Source organism: Acomys russatus, chromosome 29 (genome assembly GCF_903995435.1).
Source record: "Acomys russatus chromosome 29, mAcoRus1.1, whole genome shotgun sequence".
NCBI lineage: Eukaryota > Metazoa > Chordata > Mammalia > Rodentia > Muridae > Acomys > Acomys russatus.
In genome coordinates this window covers 47,370,065-47,387,838 of record NC_067165.1, presented here as the reverse complement: position 1 = coordinate 47,387,838, position 17,774 = coordinate 47,370,065, and the positions used below count along the sequence as shown (strand labels likewise).

Below are 17,774 nucleotides of genomic sequence, written 5' to 3'. Positions count from 1 at the left end.
TTCCTGCAGGTCCTCTTCCCCACAGTCTAGCACCCCTGGACTTCACGTTCCTGCCCCTCAACTACAGGCCCTCAGCCTCAGCCTCAGTCCGTGGGACCTGAGCAGGCCCTGCACAGCTCACAGCGCTCAGTGGAAATCCCCAGATCTAACAGGCTGGCACAGCTCATCCCATACCCCTGAGGTGGACATGAGTGGAATGGGTGGGGGTGGGGCGGGGGAGGTCACTGGCTTCAAGGCAAGGGTACACAGAGACGACAGCACCCTTCACCCTACCGGCACAATCTCCCGCCATCTCTGTATCACACCCATCAGTCGCCCACAGGAGGAGTTTCCAGCAGATGCAGCCTGTGGGTATCTGCACACGTCACGCTATTTGGGGATGCCCCACCTGTGGCAGTTCCAGTGCAAACTGCCTGTGGCTCAGAACCTAGAGGTGTGGTGTGGTAGGCAAGCTGGGAGATGCCCCCGACCCCACCTCCCTTTCCAGGCTGACTCAAGCCTTTGCAGCTTGTGCCTGACTCCTCACCCACCCAGTAGGGACAGAAGAGGCAGCTCCAGGCACTCAGGATGCTGGACATCCCCAAGGGACTTCGTGTGGCCCTGAGCTCTTCATGTTCTGATCCCAATGTCCTCCACTTCCATGGTAATTTTTCCATCTTTTCCTCCAGTCTCTCCCAGGAGCCTGTGTGTAGACGGGGCTGTTAGCATCGGAAGTTGCAGATACACCCTTTGGTCCCCATTTGCCTGCTATGAGGTAATGATAAGACAAGAGGCACTAAGGGCAAGCCGGGCTGAGTAAGTGCCCAGTGTGCAGATGCCTCCAGGGTGCCACTAAGATTTCTTCCCTCTGGCCTGTCACTCCCTGGACTTCCATGCCAAATAGACCTTCTTGGATCTCTTTTTCTTTTTTCCTTTGAGATAAGGTCTCACTATGTAGCCCTGGCTGTCCTGGAATTTACTATAGAGACCAGGGTGGCCTCAAACTCCTGAGATCTGCCCACCTCTGCCTCTCAAGTGCTGGGATTAAAGGCGTATACTATTACGGCTGGCTCTTGGTTTTGTTTTGTTTTTCCAAGACAGGGTTTTTCTGTGTGGCACTGCCTGTCCTGGACTCGCTTTGTAGACCAGACTGGCCTCAAACTCACAGAGATCTGTCTGCCTCTGCCTCCCTGAGTGCTGGGATCACAGGCATGTGCCACTCACTGTACCTGGCCAGGGTAAATGTCATAAGGTGCCATCAAAACCCAGTCTCCACAGGCATCCCAAAAGCTTCACACTCAACACATGGCTGCCTAATGTGGACCAGACAGAGGTGAGGGGAGCAATTTGGACCAGAAGCCAAGAGAAGGACTTGGGGAGCGGTCTCAGCAGTTAGGGGCATCTGCTGCGCTCTCAGAAGATCTGCGTTCAGTTCCCAGCACCCACCTGGTGGCTAACGGCTGTCCATGATTCCTGCTCTAAAGAGTTACACATGATGCACAGAAACACACAAAGGCATGAACACACACACACACACACACACACACAAGGCAGGTATTCAGTGTAGATTATTACTTTCTAAAAACCTCCTTAGCTTAATAGTCCCTACTGAGGGTTTGTGGCCAAGATTAACCTTGACTTGTGCTCCTACCACTATCACCAAGAGGGAGCTCTGAAGACAGCCACAGATGCCCCTCCCATTAAAAAATTTTTTTTTCTGAGACAGGGTTTCTCTGTATAGCCTTGGCTGTCCTAGACTTGCATTGTAGACCAGGTTGGCCTCAAACTCACAGGGATTCACCTGACTCTGCCTCCCGAGTGCTGATTAAAATTATTCTTAAAGTTTCTGTGCGTTTTGTGTGTGTGTGCATGTGGGAAGTCTGAGAACAACTTGTTGGGGTTAACAGCGTCTCCTCCTACCACGTGGTCCCAGGGACTGTACTCAGGTCATCAGGTTTTACAGGCAGGGGCCTTTTTCACCCGACTGACCGCTCCATTTTATACCTGGGAATGACTATAGGCATAGGATGACAAGGGATGCCCCTAAATGCAGCCCTGGGCTCCTTGTTTTCCTCTGTCCCTAGAACACAGCCACTCAGGTTACTAGACAAGTATTTATTTAAAAAACCATCTGTAGAAGATCTTATGCTGAACACATGATGCTCTCAGAGGGTCCAAAGATCCGACCCCAACAACGGTGGCAGAAGAGGAAGGCAGCCATAGGGCCCACTTATAGTCACTGCTCTTTACAGCACCGCGTGTAACTCTCCACTATTGGCCTCTTACACCCACCTCCACCATCACAGAAGGGAGCAGGGCCAGGCCCAGGGGAGACACACAGCATAACCCTCGTTCTCACCAAGGGTAGATCTGGCCAAGTCTTGGAGGGTCAGGCATGGGGTACAGAGGGAGAATAGTCCTCATGGCCACCGGTCCCCCAGATGACACTTTTCCTCCATCTGCTCTCCACGCTCCTCCTCAGGGAACTGGAAGCTGGAAACATCCTCAGCTGCTGGTAGCTGCACTTCCAGGAGTGGCTGGGTCTCTGCAGTGAAACTCTGGTCAGCAAGTGGCCTAAGACACATTTTTCCTAGCCGGGTGTGGTAGAACACACATTTAATGCCAGCACTAGGGAGGCAGAGACAGGTGGGTCTCTGTGAGTTTGAGGCTAGCCTGGTCTACAAAGTGAGTCCAGGACAGCCAAGGCTACACAGAGAAACCCTGTCTCAGGGAAAAAAAAAAAAAAAAGACACATTTCCCCCTTTCCCTGGGACAGAACTGACCTCGGGAACATATGTGCTGCTTCCTCAGCTGCCAAATGTGCAGGCCGAGATGGACTGTGGTTACGAAGAGGATGCACCCTGCCATGGCCAGGAAGATGACAATCAAATGGCCAAATTTCTCAGTAGCCAGTGGCTCCGGGATGCACACAGCATTGTGGGTCTTGTTTCCAGGGAACATGGTGAGAAATCCAAACTGGGCACAACTGGGACACAGACGCAGATACCATCAGACTAGGTTACCAAGTAGCCACATTAGGAGGGCAGCTGTTTGGTAGATGAATGGGAGCTCCTAGGGGTAACTACGAGGGATGGATAAGAGAGGCTCCCTCAGAATAGGCCGATACCACTTATCCAAGACTTACTTGGCCCAAGGTCTGCAGTGGCCCTCGCGACCTGCTGAGAAGGTGCCCGTGGCACAGTCAACACACTCGAAGCCAAACTTAATATTCCCTGTAGATAGACAGATAGACTCTAGGCCACTAGGGTTAGTGAGGAGGGAGTCAGACTAGGGTCTATCCGTTCACCAGGTCCACAACACTAAGGCCTGGATAGGCGGTACCATACATGCTTATCCTGGAACTGGCGTGAATCACTGGTCCCTATGAAGATGGACAGAATTAGTGCTAAGACCTACTAGCCATAGTCAGAATAATAGTCTGAGAGCAGACCAGCACCTGGGCCGTCCCCATCACCTCTCACAGCCAGCCCTGAAGAGACTTCAGTAGCCTCATTCTGATGGAGAGCAGGAAAACAGGAAGATGTGCTCTGTTGTTCCCTGAGAACACTCGGCCCATCTATCCCTTCTGGGATCTAGGACACAGGTCCTTACCTACCCAGAAGACACGCCCATGAGCCCTATATTTGCAAGCTTTCTTTCACGTCTACACGTGCTCCCTGGGCATCTACATCAAACTCACGGTTAGCTTGTCAAGGTCTGTGGCCTTCAGCCGTCTCCCAGGGACATACCATGAGGCTGCACCTTCTGGCCTGGTTGGCAGGGGTAGTGCTTGCAGGTCTTACACTGAGGGTCTTCACAGTGGTACTCTGGCTTGGCACACACGCAGTCTCCTTTAGGACAGGCCTCCTCGCCTAGGCAAGAACGAGCCTCAGCTGCTAGGCAGAGCCCCTCTGGTCCTTCGGATGGTTAGGGAGCTATGCCTCCACTCTCAGTCAACCCCAGGGCAAGACCCTAGGCTTTGTCCAGCGCCGGGTTCTATCTCAGAGGGCTGATTGCTAATACGCATGCTCCGAACTTGTGGCTTCATAAGTCCCATTATATGAGGTAGTCACTGGGGGCTCCCTAAGGTCCCTGGGCCCATGCTGCCCCATTTCCACCCTACATTGTCCCTCAAGGCACTAGGAACACCTCAGAAGCTGCTGTCTACACCCCCATCACAGAGATGTGGGCCCTCAGAGCTGCCCCTTTCTACACTGGAGGCGTGGCAGGTTAAGTGCTGAGATATTGTTCTTTGATGGGTCCCCAGAATGCCCTACAATCTACAACTATAAGTCACAGACAGTGGACAGGGCAGAGGAGAGTGTTGGAATACCAGCCCAGACAGACCCTTAGCTTCAGTGATGGCTAAGGTTTGACCCACCTGACAGTCCCTGGGTTGGTCCTCTTTCACCTTGGACTCCAGATCCCTCTTTCTTTCTTTTTTTTTTTTAAATTTATTTATTTTTTATTTTATGTGCATTGGTGTCTTGCCTGCATGTATGTCTGTATGAGGGTGTCAGATCTTGGAGTTATAGACAGTCGTAAGCTGCCATGTGGGTGCTGGGAATTGAACCTGGGTCCTTTGGAAGAGCAGTCAGTGCTCTCAACTGCTGAGCCATCTCTCCAGCCCCTCCAGATCCCTCTTAAGGGAGAAGTTTCCAGCTTCTGGTGCCCCTGTTTCCACATTTCTGATCTTGGACAACTAGCTAGGATAGACACCTTCTGCCTCCTTCTCAGAGCTCCAGACACAAGGCTCTAGACCCAGAAAGTTTGTCTATGCACTCCCGTGTCCCTGTGCCCACTCTCCTTGCGTAAGTGTGGGGAAAGGTGCTGCTGTACATCCTGGCTCCTGCGCCGCCCCCTCCTTGCCTTACCTGGAGCACACAGGCTGCAGCAGCGTGTGTTGGTGCCAGTCCCATGCTGGAAGCTGTCAGGGCCACAGCTGGGCTCCTCGTCCACACTCTGCTGACCTAGGTCCAGCACACAGATCAGTGAGACTCCACACAGCACGGCCCACGCTCCCATAGTGCTTCTCTTGAGTCTTCTCGCTGTTGGCTGATTTTAGGAGTCCCCAGCCTGCTCCAACAAGCCTTGTCCCCGCCTCTGCCTCTGGCCCCACCCCTCAGAATGGGCTCCAGGCCAAGTCCACCTCCTGTTTCCGGTGTCTGTGGTGCTTGTAAAGTGTAGAACAAAGCCACCATCTTTCTCGATGTCTCCTGAGCTCCAACAAGCTTTTTCCAGCTTCGGCATGGCCACCCTGGCTAGACTGCAGAGGAAAAGATGGCTGTTCACACATGCCGCCGCCGGCTATGGGAACCCTGAGTTGTTGTATAAAACTTCCCTCTTCTTTCACCTCAGGGAGCTCCCCATGGCCTGGGAAACTAGGAGAGCCACTGGGGGGAGTCCAGAACACGTATCGCGCCTTTCTGAGAAGGTCATCATAAACTGGGCATTCCTAGCAGGTACATGAAGCCAAGAGCAATATGGCCTGCCCAGATCCAGCCCTGGCAGTTCCAGCTTGGATCCTTGGCTTTCTCTGGATCCACTTTGTTCACCTCCTCACACAAGAAAGGAGTCCCTTCAGGCCTCTACTGGTGGACTGTGCTGTCTTTCTGAGCCTCAGTTTCTTCATGTGGTCATTAGCAGGTTCTGGAAGTTTGCCTCTACCAGGAAGCCTCTCTGTATGATTCTGCCTTTCTTCTCACATTTTCCAGCTGATGCTAAATACAGGGAACCATGGTGAGGACTTTGGGCAGTCCTAGGGTGGGCATGGGCACGGTCATCTTGGATATAACTATGGCACAGACAGAGACCATGAGACTATGGAAGACCCTGGAAACCTGGTCTGACACCCTTTTAAGCTGCAGCTGGAGGAAGCTGAGGAATTAGGACTTTCAGATGTTTGACAGCAGCTGTGCAAATCCTTTTGTTCTCTGGTGTCAGGTATGTAAGCCTCCTGAGAGGCAGGGCTGGCCACAGCAGGGAAGGGAGGGGGCTCTGGGGACTCCACTCCAGGCCAACCTCAGCAAAACTTCTTCTTTCAGAAACTTGTGCAGCTTCTGACCAAGAAACTGTGTCTGAGTAAAAGGACATAAGGGAAACCACATGCCTTGACTCCACATGCATGTGTTGAGGGCAATATTGTTTCTGACCATTTAAAAATATCTAAGCAGGGCAGGGTGTGGTGGCCCACACTTTTAATCCCAGCACTCAGGAAGCTGAGGCAGGCGGATCACTGTAAGTTTGAGGCCAGCTTGGTCTACAAAGTGAATCCAGGACAGCCAGGGCTGTTACACAGAAAAACCCTGGCTCAAAAAACAAACAAACCAAACCAAACCAAACCAAAAAAATCTAAGAGATGGGCTGGAGAAATGTCTCAGAGGTTAAGAGCACTGTCTGCTCTTCCAGAGGTCTTGAGTTCAATTCCTAGCAACCACATGGAGGCTCACAACCATATATAATGTGATCTGATGCCCTCTTCCGGTGTGCAGGGGTACATGCAGATAGGGTACTCAAATACTAAATAGAGAAATCTTTTTTAAAAACCTAAGGGGATGCTCACTTTGGTAGCATATATATAAAAATTGGAACATTACAAAGATTAGTATGGCCTCTGTGCACAGATAACACAAAAATTCATGAAGCACTCCAGATTTGGTGCTGAACACAGTAGTACACACCTTTAATCAGCCCTTGGGAGGAAGAGGTAGGGGCATTTCTAAGTTCAAGGACATCCTGGTGTTACAATAAATTGTATCTGTTTGGCCTAGGAAGCCACATCTGAAACCATGTCCATAAGGAGGTTCCTCGATGCTTATTATCTTCTTTGAGGCAGACTTGGTGTTGCCAGGAGTCAACCTGTCTTACTGTCAAAGAATCCTCAAAACAATTTTTAAAAAATCGTGGTAGCAAGCCGGGCGTGGTGGCACACGCCTTAATCCCAGTACTCAGGAAGCAGAGGCAGGCAGATCGCTGTGAGTTCGAGGCCAGCCTGGACTACAAAGTGAGTCCAGGACAGGCAAGGCTACACAGAGAAACCCTGTCTCGAAAAAAAAAAAAAAAATCGTGGTGGCGCACACCTTTAATCCCAGCACTTAGGAGGCAGAGGCAGGTGGATCTCTGTGAGTTCGAGGCCAGCCTGGTCTACAAAGCGAGTCCAGGACAGCCAAGGCTACACAGAGAAACCCTGTCTCAAAAAACAAAACAAAACAAAAATCTTTAAATGCCATATTCTGTAGGTCTCTGAGGTTCTTGAAGACCTTATCTAAACATTTTACCTTACCTATCTATTGAACCTAGGATGTATAGTCTTGAGATAAAATTGAATAATACAATGAATTAAAATTAAGCTTATTTTACATCAATATACAAATTCTATACCAATGAATTAAAAAATAACTTTATAGCCAGGAATGGTGGCACACGCCTTTAATCCCAGCACTAGGGAGGCAGAGACAGGCGAATCACTGTGAATTCCAGGCCAGCCTGGTCTACAAAGCAAGTCCAGGACAGCCAAGGCTGCACAGAGAAACCCTGTCTTGGAAAAAAAAAAACCCTATGAGTAACAAATAAGGCCTTAAGTTGAAGAGTAGATTCAGTAATCTACGTTTTGTCTTCTCATCCCTATATATTTCTATATTATCAAAGAAAAATCCCTGCGTTCCATTTCATTTTCTCTTTGAATAAGACCAATAATAGCATAACCAACTCCCAATGAAAATAAACCTTACCCAACCCCCTTAAGGGAAATGGGACATCTTTCTGTCTTTTTGAAAAAATTATTTATTTATTATTTATTCAATATTCTGCCTGCATGCCAGAAGAGGATACCAGATCTCATTACAGATGGTTGTGAGCCACCATGTGGTTGCTGGGAAATTGAACTTAGGACCTCTGGAAGAACAGCCAGTGGTCTTAACCTCTGAGCCATCTCTACAGCCCACGTCTTTCTCTTTTTAAGGCTTGTTCCAGCTGATTTGGGATGAATAATACTATGTAGGGGCCCAAGTAAAAATGGGAAAATGGGACTGGAGAGATGGCTCAGAGGCTATGAGCACTGTCTGCTCTTCTAAAGGTCCTGAGTTCAATTCCCAGCAACCACATGGAGGCTCACAACCATCTATAATGTGATCTGGTGCCCTCTTCTGGTGTTCAGGTGTACATGCAGGCAAAACACTATATATATATATATATATATATATATATATATATATATATATATATATATATATAGCAAATAAATGAATCTTTTTTTTTTTAATGGGAAAATGGTTAAACAAGCTAGAGATAGCATTCATGATCCAGTCTCCAAATGTTAAGAAATTCTAGGCTTAATAAAAGTCCTGTGTTGCCACGTGTGGTGGCACACACCTTTAATCCCAGCACTCAGGAGGTGGAGACAGGCGGATTGCTGTGAGTTTGAGGCCAGCCTGGTCTATAAAGCAAGTCCAGGACAGCCAAGGATAACACAGAGAGACCCTGTCTTTCAAAACAAACAAAAAAAAAAAAAACCCCAAAAGTCCTGTGTGGGATGGTCTGAAATGCTGGACCAATTAGAATGATGCGCTCTCCTCAAAGCTGTCCCGGGAGCTGCTCGGTCCTGATGACGAACAGCAAGCGAAGCACTTGTGGCTGGAACACGGGGAACGCAGGACGTCAGCGTCTCAGCCTGCTGGAGGACGCATCCTGTCGGGTCTGACCCAGCATCAGTGTCCGGTTCTTTTGTTCCGACAATATATAATATCTCACAAGCATTATACAGTTCTAAAACCATAAATGCATGATGCGTGCAGGATGCACAGAACAACTGAGGCTGGTTCTGTAGTTTGAATTCATGTACGTACAGACTGACTTAAGTCAGCAGTCTCCCTCTCATCCAGGGCTGTTTTATTTTGGCCTCTTTCAAAGAGGAGGTATAATATTACCATTGCCAAAGAACATATAATCATTATTTAATTGACATCAAAACAAGATTGTATAGTTCTAAATTTCCTTTTCTAGGCTCTACACTGCCTGATGTATAGGCCAGGCTGCTACCTGTCTCCCAAGAAAATGTAACCCATTTTAGAGACAAGCCGGTTGCCCTGAGCAAAAGAAAAGGCATTAAGCTAACCCTTTTATGCATATGAATTGTAGCCTTTGAGTTTTGGGGAACCTAACTAAACTGACGTGTACTTTGTCACCTGTAAGTCCTCTGTGTCTTTTTGCATCTGGTGTGACCACCACCTGTCCCCCATGAAAATAGCTTGCCTTTAGGGAGATAAGCTTGCTGCCAGAGCAGTGACACCTCAACTCAGCGTCAAGGCTTTTCGATGTGGGAGGCATGCTGCTTGCATGTTTGTCTCCCTGCCAAACCTTGGTCCTTACATAGACCAACAGAACATATTTCTTAGGCCAATTACCCTGTGGCACCAATTCTCCCAATGGAAGCTCCACTTTAAAGGAGATTGGCTGGCCTTTTTAGAGCAGTGATATTTTCCTTACATAAACCTAAGACTGATGTAGCCATCCTTTAGATCAGTAAGGACATATAATGTATTATTAAGAAAAAGGAACTTAGCCAGGCATGGTGGCACATGCCTTTAATCTCAGCACTTGGGAGGCAGAGGCAGGAGGATTGCTGTGAGTTCGAGGCCAGCCTGATCTACAAAGTGAGTCTAGGACAGCCAAGGCTACACAGAGAAACCCTGTCTGGAAAAAGAAAGAAAGAAAGAAAGAAAATTAGTTTAAATCCTAGGCTGTCTCTGTAAGTAACTTATTTTATCAGCAGGGGTCATCCTCTGACTTACTGTGGAGACCAGGCTGGTCTAGAACTCACAGATATCTGCCTGTCTTTGTCTCCATAGTGTTAGGATTAAGGGTGTATGTACAATTTTCAGGGGGTTTTCCTCTGTCGTATGTATTTTTTATCAGTTTTGATGAAACCCACAATTTCTCCTTTCCTGTATGAACAGATGCAAAACCTCTATCCCATCGTAGCACACTTCCTGCTCTCCATTCTGAGGTCAGGGTGTCCTTGAAGTAGACAGGCTGATGTAATTCAGCAGATTTTTCTAAACTCCATTGTTTCTCTTCAGCTGTTGTTTTTTGTTCATTAACATTCAAGAAATTCAAAGTCAATAAGGCATTATGTAATCTATCTCTGGGCGTCTTTGATGCCCCTCTTTGTTTGATGAGCATTTCTTTTAACGTACGATTGGATCTCAAAGAAACAAACAAAAACAAAAATCTAAGATGTCATCCAGAACCATGCCTTCAAAGTATCATCCCCCCCGGCGAGGGCGTACACACATAGAATCTCCTGCCAACCATAATACGCTCACATTGGTGATCCCTACTCTTAACAGAGTAAAGATAACAAAGCGTTGACTCATCCTTAAAACACTGCCATGCAGTGTACCCTGGGGGTGTCCCATTGGAGTTTTGGGCTGGTGCTGTGCCCTAGCTCAGCCCTGGGCAGGGTCCGCTTGATATAGACTTACAAGGTAACTCAGATTCTGAAGTGCAGCCTGCTAGTGAGTCCTACAGCCACACACAGACCACAAAGATAAGAAGACACAGGTCACATACCTGCGGAGATGTTTTCAAGCAGATGACACCAGCAAACGTCACCACCTGTCTCAGACTTCCTGTCCCCACCCCCACCCCCAGTATGCACTGCAAGGGACTCCCAAGAGCAAACAGCTTCCAAAACTCGGTGGTGAGCGAAATGCTATCTCCTTTGTTTTATAAGCAGCTCTGTGCATTTCCACGTGGTTTGTTTCACAGGACTAAATACGCATGTTCCAGGCAGGAGAGGGTCCCGGCAGCTTGACCCTGTGGGGAATTCCCAGGCTGACATGGGGACTCGGTGGAGGCAGTTAGGGAGTTTTTGAGATGAGCAGGGTCTAGAGAATCTACTTTGGGACAGCACCATTGTCTGTGAAGGCAGGGTCATGGGTGTCCAACCTGGGAAGAGGCCCAGCAGCCCACAGTGAGCAGGACGTAGCAGAAGACTGGAGACCTGTCCAGTAGAGAGGAGGCATAGGTGTGACCAGCCTGCTTTGGGGATGGAACTTTTTTCCTGCAATCTCTAACCCCCTAAACCCCACAGCACTCTTCTTCCAACCCTCCCCAGCTTCCTGTTGGCCTTTCTAGGCATAGACTTGTCCATGGTGGGCGCTACTGATCAGTCTATTACTCCACGCCTCAGGCTTAAGGCGTGGCTGGATACAGGCACCCGACGCAGAGCATTTAGTGGTCCAGTGGGTGTTTTCTTTGGTTGGGGGCAGCTGGATGTTGTTAGAGAGGAAAAGAGTTGGGAGGGGAACCTGGATCATGGACAGTTTGACCCAGCCACCCCATGCGGGTCACAGTGATTTGGATGCCCCAGAATGCAGAAGTGGTGGCTTGAGAGCATCGTATCTGGCCACAAGTCGACCAAGTATCCCGACAGCTCTTTATGCCCATGAGCCTCCTCAAAGTACAGCTGACACGGCGTAGTGCCCATTGCAGAGTGTTTAATAACTGTTGTTGTTGTTGTTTTGTTTTTGAGACAGGATCTCACTAAGTAGCCCTGGCCAAGCTGGAACTTGATATGCGGGTCAGGCTGGCCTTGAATTCACAGAGATCCACCTGCCTCTGTCCACCACACTTGGCCATCTATTGACTTTTTTTGTTTGTTTGTTTTTGTTTTTGTTTTTCAAAACAGGTTTCTCTGTGTAGCCTTGGCTGTCCTGGAACTCCCTCTGTAGACCAGGCTGGCCTTGAACTCTGCGATCTGCCTGCCTCCATCTTCCAAGGGCTGGAATTAAAAGGCATGAGCTGCCGCCACCCGGTGACTCTTTTTTGTTGTTGCATTTCTCTGAGTAGCCTTGGCTGTCCCGGACTCGCTTTGTAGACTAGGCTGTCTTCAAACTCACAGAGATCTACCTGCCTCCGCCTCCCAGAGTGCTGGGATTATAGGCATGTGCCACCACGCCCGGCTGTAATTGGGCTCTCTTGGCTTCTGGTTTCACTTGACACTTCAGGCCTCCTGAACGCCATACCTCCATTCAAACTGGAGTACATGTGACTAAGTGTGGGTCTCTGAGTGGACCTCCACTCTGGCCTAGATCCCCACCCCCATCTTCTGATGGGGATGCAACCTCAGCCTCCTAGTGCCAGTCACAAACTCACAGTTGTTAGCATGTTTATTAGGAGTACCACCAGGTAGGCAGTATGCACAGCATACAAGCCCAGAGCCAGCCCAGCACCTAGAACACTGGAGAAGACTGGCAGGCGTCAAGACATGAGTTGCCTGCCCATGCCCCATAAAATCCACTCTCGAGGTTCTGTTCAGATCTTGGCCAGAGTAACGTGTGTGTCAGCCTGTTCCTCCTGGATAGGGATCCTTACGCTGTTACCCCCTAGGAGAAGAAAAAAGCAGTGAGGCAGTAAAGCAGTAGGGCAGTATGCCTTATCCCTCAAGAAAGGAAGCTTTATTGAGCCCAAAGTGGGTACTCACAGTAGGGTTTGGGCGTGTTAGGCAACCTCCAAGCCTTTCGGAGCAAGTACAAGACCAGCAGAAGAGTAAAGGGAGCCAGCAGACCCAGGCCTATGCCTAGGGCAACAGCAAATGCAGGGCCTACGAGGAGAGGCCAACTAAGTGAACTCACCCACCCTGGCCCTCTCTCCCCTATCCTCCGCTGGGCCAGTTTCCCTTACCCCTTGGAGCCACCAAGGTGGGTATAGAGGGCATCCAAGAAGTCCTAGGCGGGAATGTGGTGGACTGGTCAGTGGTTGGCCTGAACGTAGGGCTTTGGGTCTCCCAGAGCAGTGTGGCCAGGAGGCTTTTGTCCTCACAGACTGTGTCCAAGCTGGTACTGGCAGGGTGCCTGATCTGCTTCCCAGATAAGGTACAACTGTGGGGCGAGGGTGTCCATTAGCCAGAGACAGTGGTGGAAGTTGCAATGGGTCATTCTAAGCTCTGCCAAGACCTCCACCCCAAGGCACATGCCTATCTCTGCTTCTGTCTTCATTCTGTTTTCATTCCTATGCTGCTCCTAGCTGGGATTCTGTACTTTCAACCCCTTCTCTAGCCCCCTGGAGAAGAACCACAAGTTGAGAGCAAACATGTTCCTGGGGCCTGGGCCAGGGTCTCACATGCCCTCCTCCCGCTGCACGGCTGCTCTGCACACCAGGGGCTGTGTTGGCGTCAGAGGTCAGAAAATCCCCTGGTCCATGGATTTCTGCTCCCTGAATTGGTCCATCCCATAGTCACCTAGACACCATGTTTTAAAGGTTCTGTCCCCTCCACACTGCCAGTCCTCAGTGTCCTAGCCAGCTACAATACTCACTTGGTCCAGGGTTTGCAGGCCTGGTTGTTGCCTGGAGAAAAGTGGCCAGGAGGGCAGGGAACACAGTCTGCAGCAGAGACATAAGTCAGCTTTCTGATACTGCTGGGTAGGCTCTAGATGCCGAGGCTGTTGGAGGTAGGGCCCGAAGGGGGGTTAATGCTCACTCCCAGTGCAGTGGATGCGAAGCTTGGCTCCTTCCGTCCACATGTCTCCTACTGGCACTGACCAGAACTCTAAGTCTTGGCGTGGAGGGGCTTTCAGCCAAGCTTGGTTAGAGTGTCAATGTATGCAGTGGGAACATGGCTCACTTATACCATTATCATGGTCCTTGATTTACGGAGGCCAGCACACATGGATCCTAACCACCTTGCACATACTGGCCATGGACAGACATGCACCTGCCCGGTGTAGGGGGCCACCCTGAGGCTTACCGACTCCAAGCTTGTGGCTGCTGTCTTCCCGGGGCTGGGTGCCTGGCCTGCATTGGCAGACAGTATCCTGAATAGGTGTGCAATTCTGCTTGGGCTCACTCCCACTTCCTAGAAAAGATCAGGGAGGCTATGGATGAGGCTAACCCGTAGCCCTGACCTACGGACAGGGCAGGGCAGAGTGGACTTGCCTCCCCTCAATGGCACAGGAATGAGGCTGAAGCTGAGGGAGCTATGGTAGCCTGGCCTCAGGCCTCTCCTCTCCTGAGACCCTCTCCCTGGCAACTCTGTTCCTCCTCATCAGGTAGCCCTGGAGAAAGCTACTGAGATGGCACAGGGTGGCTGTGGCCTCCCTTTTTCATCCTCCCCGCAGTCTGTCTCCAGCCTACAGCACGTGAGTCAGAGTGCTCAGACACCCGCCACTTCCACACCAGGCCTATCCACTAGGACAGCTTGGGCAAGGCCACGTGGCCAACATGTGCTCCACCCAGGTCCATAAGGCCCTGACTGAGTCTTCATCCCAGAGGACAGAGTAGTGCCCCTCAGAAATGCCCTGGCTACTAAGGACCCTTTAGTGAACAGGAGTCAACATGGCTTGGAATAAGTTTTGCAATCATATAGGAAATATGGGCACCCACTGCTGTGGCTGCTCTCTCACTGGGCTGGACATGAGTCAGGGCAGGAGGAACTCACGTTGGTTGCATTGTGTACACTGCTTGCAGGCATCATAATTGACCGCCTCATTGTAGAAGCCAGGTTCACACGGAAGGCACACAGTATCCCTCGTGTCATCACAGCGGCTCAGCATACCACTGCCTGTGGTGGAGCCAAAGTCAGACAGGTCAACTAAGGCCCAGGCCTGTGAAGACACAACTCCCTGGCTCCTCCGGGACCAGCTTCTTGGTTGGCGCTCTGTGACACTGTCACATCTGTGACAATGATCTCTGACGTTTACCCCCAGGATCTTTGTATCTGTCTCCATCACTGTCCGCTAAGAATCACCCCTTCCCACCCTGCCACTGCATCCCAAAGCCAGGCCACTCACCTGGCTGGCATTCATGACAGCACTTGTGACCACTGGGGTAGGTATCTTCAACACAGTTGAGCCTGGCTGTAACTCCAAGTGTGAGTCCCAGGAGCAGAAGTGCTGTGGGCTGCTGAACCCACATGTACATCCTTGTCTGGGTTTTGCCCTCACAGGAGTCTGGGGTTTTTCCTTGCAGGATGTGGCTATAAGAGCTATGGAGGAGGGGCAGGAAGAGTAGGCGGAGGGGCAGGAAGGTATGTGAACATGTTTTATACCTGTGTGACTGTGTATATGGCACAGGCATGTGCAAAGTCCCACAACAAGCTAGGAAGCACTTTTGGCCACGGGGCATGTATACAAAATGCATATGAAAAGCACAGGGAAACACAAACATGCACACGGGCATTTAAAATTTTTATTTTTAATTAATTTGGTGTGTGTGACTGTGTATGGTAAATATAATGCCCAAAGAAGGCAGAAGAGCTAGAGTTGCAGGTAGTTGTGAGCCATCATGATGACTGCTAGAAACTGGGCGAAGGTCTTCTGCAAAAACACAGGCTCTTTCCACTGGGCAGGGAAGTACACTTCTTTAATCCCAGTACTTAGGAGACAGAAGCAGGCAGCTCTGCCTAATCTACACAGTAAATTTCAGGACAGAGAGACCTAAACACCCAAAAAGGACAGTACAAATCTAACTACTAAGCCATCTCTCCACTGTCAAAAGACCTTTCCTCCCTTTCTTTAAGAACCTAAGTTCTGCCTGGTGGCGCACGCCTTTAATCCCAACACTCGGGAGGCAGAGACAGGCAGATCGCTGTTAAGTTCGAGGCCAGCCTGGTCTACAAAGTTAGTCCAGGACATCCAAGGCTACACAGAGAAACAAACAAACAAGCAAACAAACAAACAAAAAAAAACCCCTGAGTTCTTTTACATGCTAGACAAGAGTCCTAACCACTGAGCTACACCCCTAGTTCTCATCAAGGATTATTTTGAACAGTTTCACTGAGCTGCCCAGGCTGATATCTGAACTAACCCTATAGCCTATGCCTCAATTTTTTTTAAAGGTTTACTTTATTTATGATACATACACAGTGTTTTGCCTGCATGTACACAGAAGAGAGCAGCAGATCTCATTATAGATGGTTGTGAGCCACCATGTCGTTGCTGGAAATTGAACTCAGGACCTTTGGAAAAGCAGCCAGTGCTCTTAACCTCTGAGCCATCTCTCCAGCCTTTTTGTTTTTTGGTTTTTTTTTTTTGTTTTTCGAGACAGGATTTCTCTGTGTAACAGCTCTGGCTGTCCTGGAACTCACACTGTAGCCCAGGCTGGTCTCAAACTCACAGAGATCCACTTGCCTCTGCCTCCCAAGTGCTGGGATTAAAGGCGTGCGCCACCACTGCCCAGCAAGGCTCACTTATTTTTAACAGTGTGTGTGTGTGTGTGTGTGTGTGTGTGGTACAGGTGCCCTAAGAGGCCAGAAGCTGCGAGCTGCCTGATGTGGACATTGAGAACCAAATTTGGGTTCTGGCAAGTGCTTTTAACTGGTGAGCCATCTTGATGACCCTGAACCCCCCATCCTCCTGCTTCTAGCTCCCAAATGCTTCCAGCTCCAGGTTTGTCACTGGGCTCAACACAGGCTTTTTCTTCTTACATGGAGATCACTGCACTGAAGGAGGAAATGAGTTAGCAGGGAGGCGGTGTCCTTATTACACATTTAAATTGTGACATAATTATCAATTCCCAAATTGATTGGAAATTTACATGCGAGTTGTGCACACTCACAATCCCAGTTTTCAGGAGACAAAGTCACTATCACTGAGAATTCCAGGCTAGCCTGAGTTAAAGATGGAGAGTCTGTTAGAAAGAAAGAAAGAAAGAGAGAGAGAGAGACAGACAGAGAGAGAGAGAGAGAGAGAGAGAGAGAGAGAGAGAGAGAGAGAGAGAGAGAGAGAAGGTACAGGGTTAGTGAAGCTGCAGGGCGAGATACAGGACTGGGGCTGGAAATCCCCCACCCAAAGTCACGTGTGAAAGCAGAAGTCCCCGGCCGGCATGTGGAAACCCCTACCCTGGGAGGTCAGGGTGGGCTAGGAAGCAGGTGGAAAAACCCAAAGTGGACCAAGGGTTACAGAGGCTGCCCTCCCCATGCACAGTGGGGGTCTGGGAACAGATCCTCGCAGCATCCTGGGGAGCTTCTCTAGTCCCAGAGAGCAGGAAGGTAAAGCTCACATTGGATACCTAATTCTTTGAGGTCAGGTAGCTCAGAAGTACTGATGGTTAGCAATCCACTCTAAGGTGCCCTCCTCCTCCTCTCGGAACTGCTATACTTGGCTGTCACACCTGGCCAAGTAGCTTAGCATCTGCACACAGGTGAACAGGATGCAGAGAGGCCCGGATGTGTCCCCCATTCCTAGGGGCTCCCTGCAGAGGACCTCAACAGGACAGACGGCCCCACTGCTTCCAGCGGCTTTCATCCAGGACCACACTGAAACTGAACAGCTTTCACGGCACTGCAAAGATCACTGGCAGTAGCTGGCATTACTGCACCCACTGAGCTGAAGCTCCTAGAAACTGCGGGGAGACAACAGCTCTGAGCCCCACGCATCACTTTAGTTCCACAGCAGAGGGACCTAAAGTGGTTCCCATAGGCTGCCGCCCCGAGCATCAGACTGGAAGCCACAGGAGTCTTTGCCAGGCATGTAGCTAGCTTCCAGGGCTGCACAGCACCTTCACTTGGAGGCCGTTTCAGCTCTAGGCCAAGGCATGAGCTGGAGCAGGATGGGCATGGTGGTCAAGTCTGTCTGTTAAAAGGTCTATATTGCAACCCAGGGCCCTACCACCCTAGGATGGCCAGAGGCTGGGACCTGCTGAGACCTTCCTGTCCACATTGTCATTCTGAGTTCTCAAGCCTCATCTTTGCAAGGGAACCAGCTCAGATGCCACCACACTCTAATGACTATGAGGATCCACGCTTCACACTCCACACCCCCAATACAACACACAGAAGGTTCCAGTGGGGAAAACTG

General features: G+C 49.9%; 2 protein-coding genes and 1 non-coding gene across 4 annotated transcripts; 1 reads left to right on the top strand and 2 right to left on the bottom strand.

Moving 5' to 3' along the window:
• Positions 1 to 267: 267 nt before the first annotated feature.
• Positions 268 to 5,062, bottom strand: Tnfrsf18 (TNF receptor superfamily member 18). Of its 2 annotated transcripts, XR_007833423.1 has the most exons (6): positions 4,854 to 5,062; positions 3,729 to 3,851; positions 3,125 to 3,212; positions 2,763 to 2,965; positions 2,339 to 2,524; positions 268 to 682 (listed from the first exon to the last, which is right to left on the bottom strand). XR_007833423.1 is itself a non-coding variant. In XM_051171265.1 (5 exons), exons 1-5 carry the CDS (start codon positions 5,002 to 5,004, stop codon positions 2,400 to 2,402), a joined length of 690 nt encoding a protein of 229 aa, XP_051027222.1. In that variant the 5' UTR covers positions 5,005 to 5,062; the 3' UTR covers positions 2,245 to 2,399. The 2 variants fall into 2 exon arrangements, 1 of the variants encoding a protein (XP_051027222.1); XM_051171265.1 differs by lacking the exon at positions 268 to 682 and having other exon boundaries at positions 2,245 to 2,524.
• Positions 5,063 to 6,533: 1,471 nt separating this feature from the next.
• LOC127212142 (U6 spliceosomal RNA) lies at positions 6,534 to 6,637 on the top strand. The gene has a single exon (XR_007833520.1). It is a non-coding gene; the product is annotated as a U6 spliceosomal RNA (small nuclear RNA).
• Positions 6,638 to 12,136: 5,499 nt separating this feature from the next.
• Positions 12,137 to 15,093, bottom strand: Tnfrsf4 (TNF receptor superfamily member 4). The gene is made up of 7 exons (XM_051171287.1): positions 14,769 to 15,093; positions 14,417 to 14,539; positions 13,727 to 13,834; positions 13,296 to 13,362; positions 12,664 to 12,860; positions 12,464 to 12,583; positions 12,137 to 12,365 (listed from the first exon to the last, which is right to left on the bottom strand). The coding sequence occupies exons 1-7, from the start codon at positions 15,052 to 15,054 to the stop codon at positions 12,295 to 12,297; spliced, it is 972 nt and encodes a 323-aa protein (XP_051027244.1). The 5' UTR covers positions 15,055 to 15,093; the 3' UTR covers positions 12,137 to 12,294.
• Between the last annotated feature and the right edge of the window lie 2,681 nt (positions 15,094 to 17,774).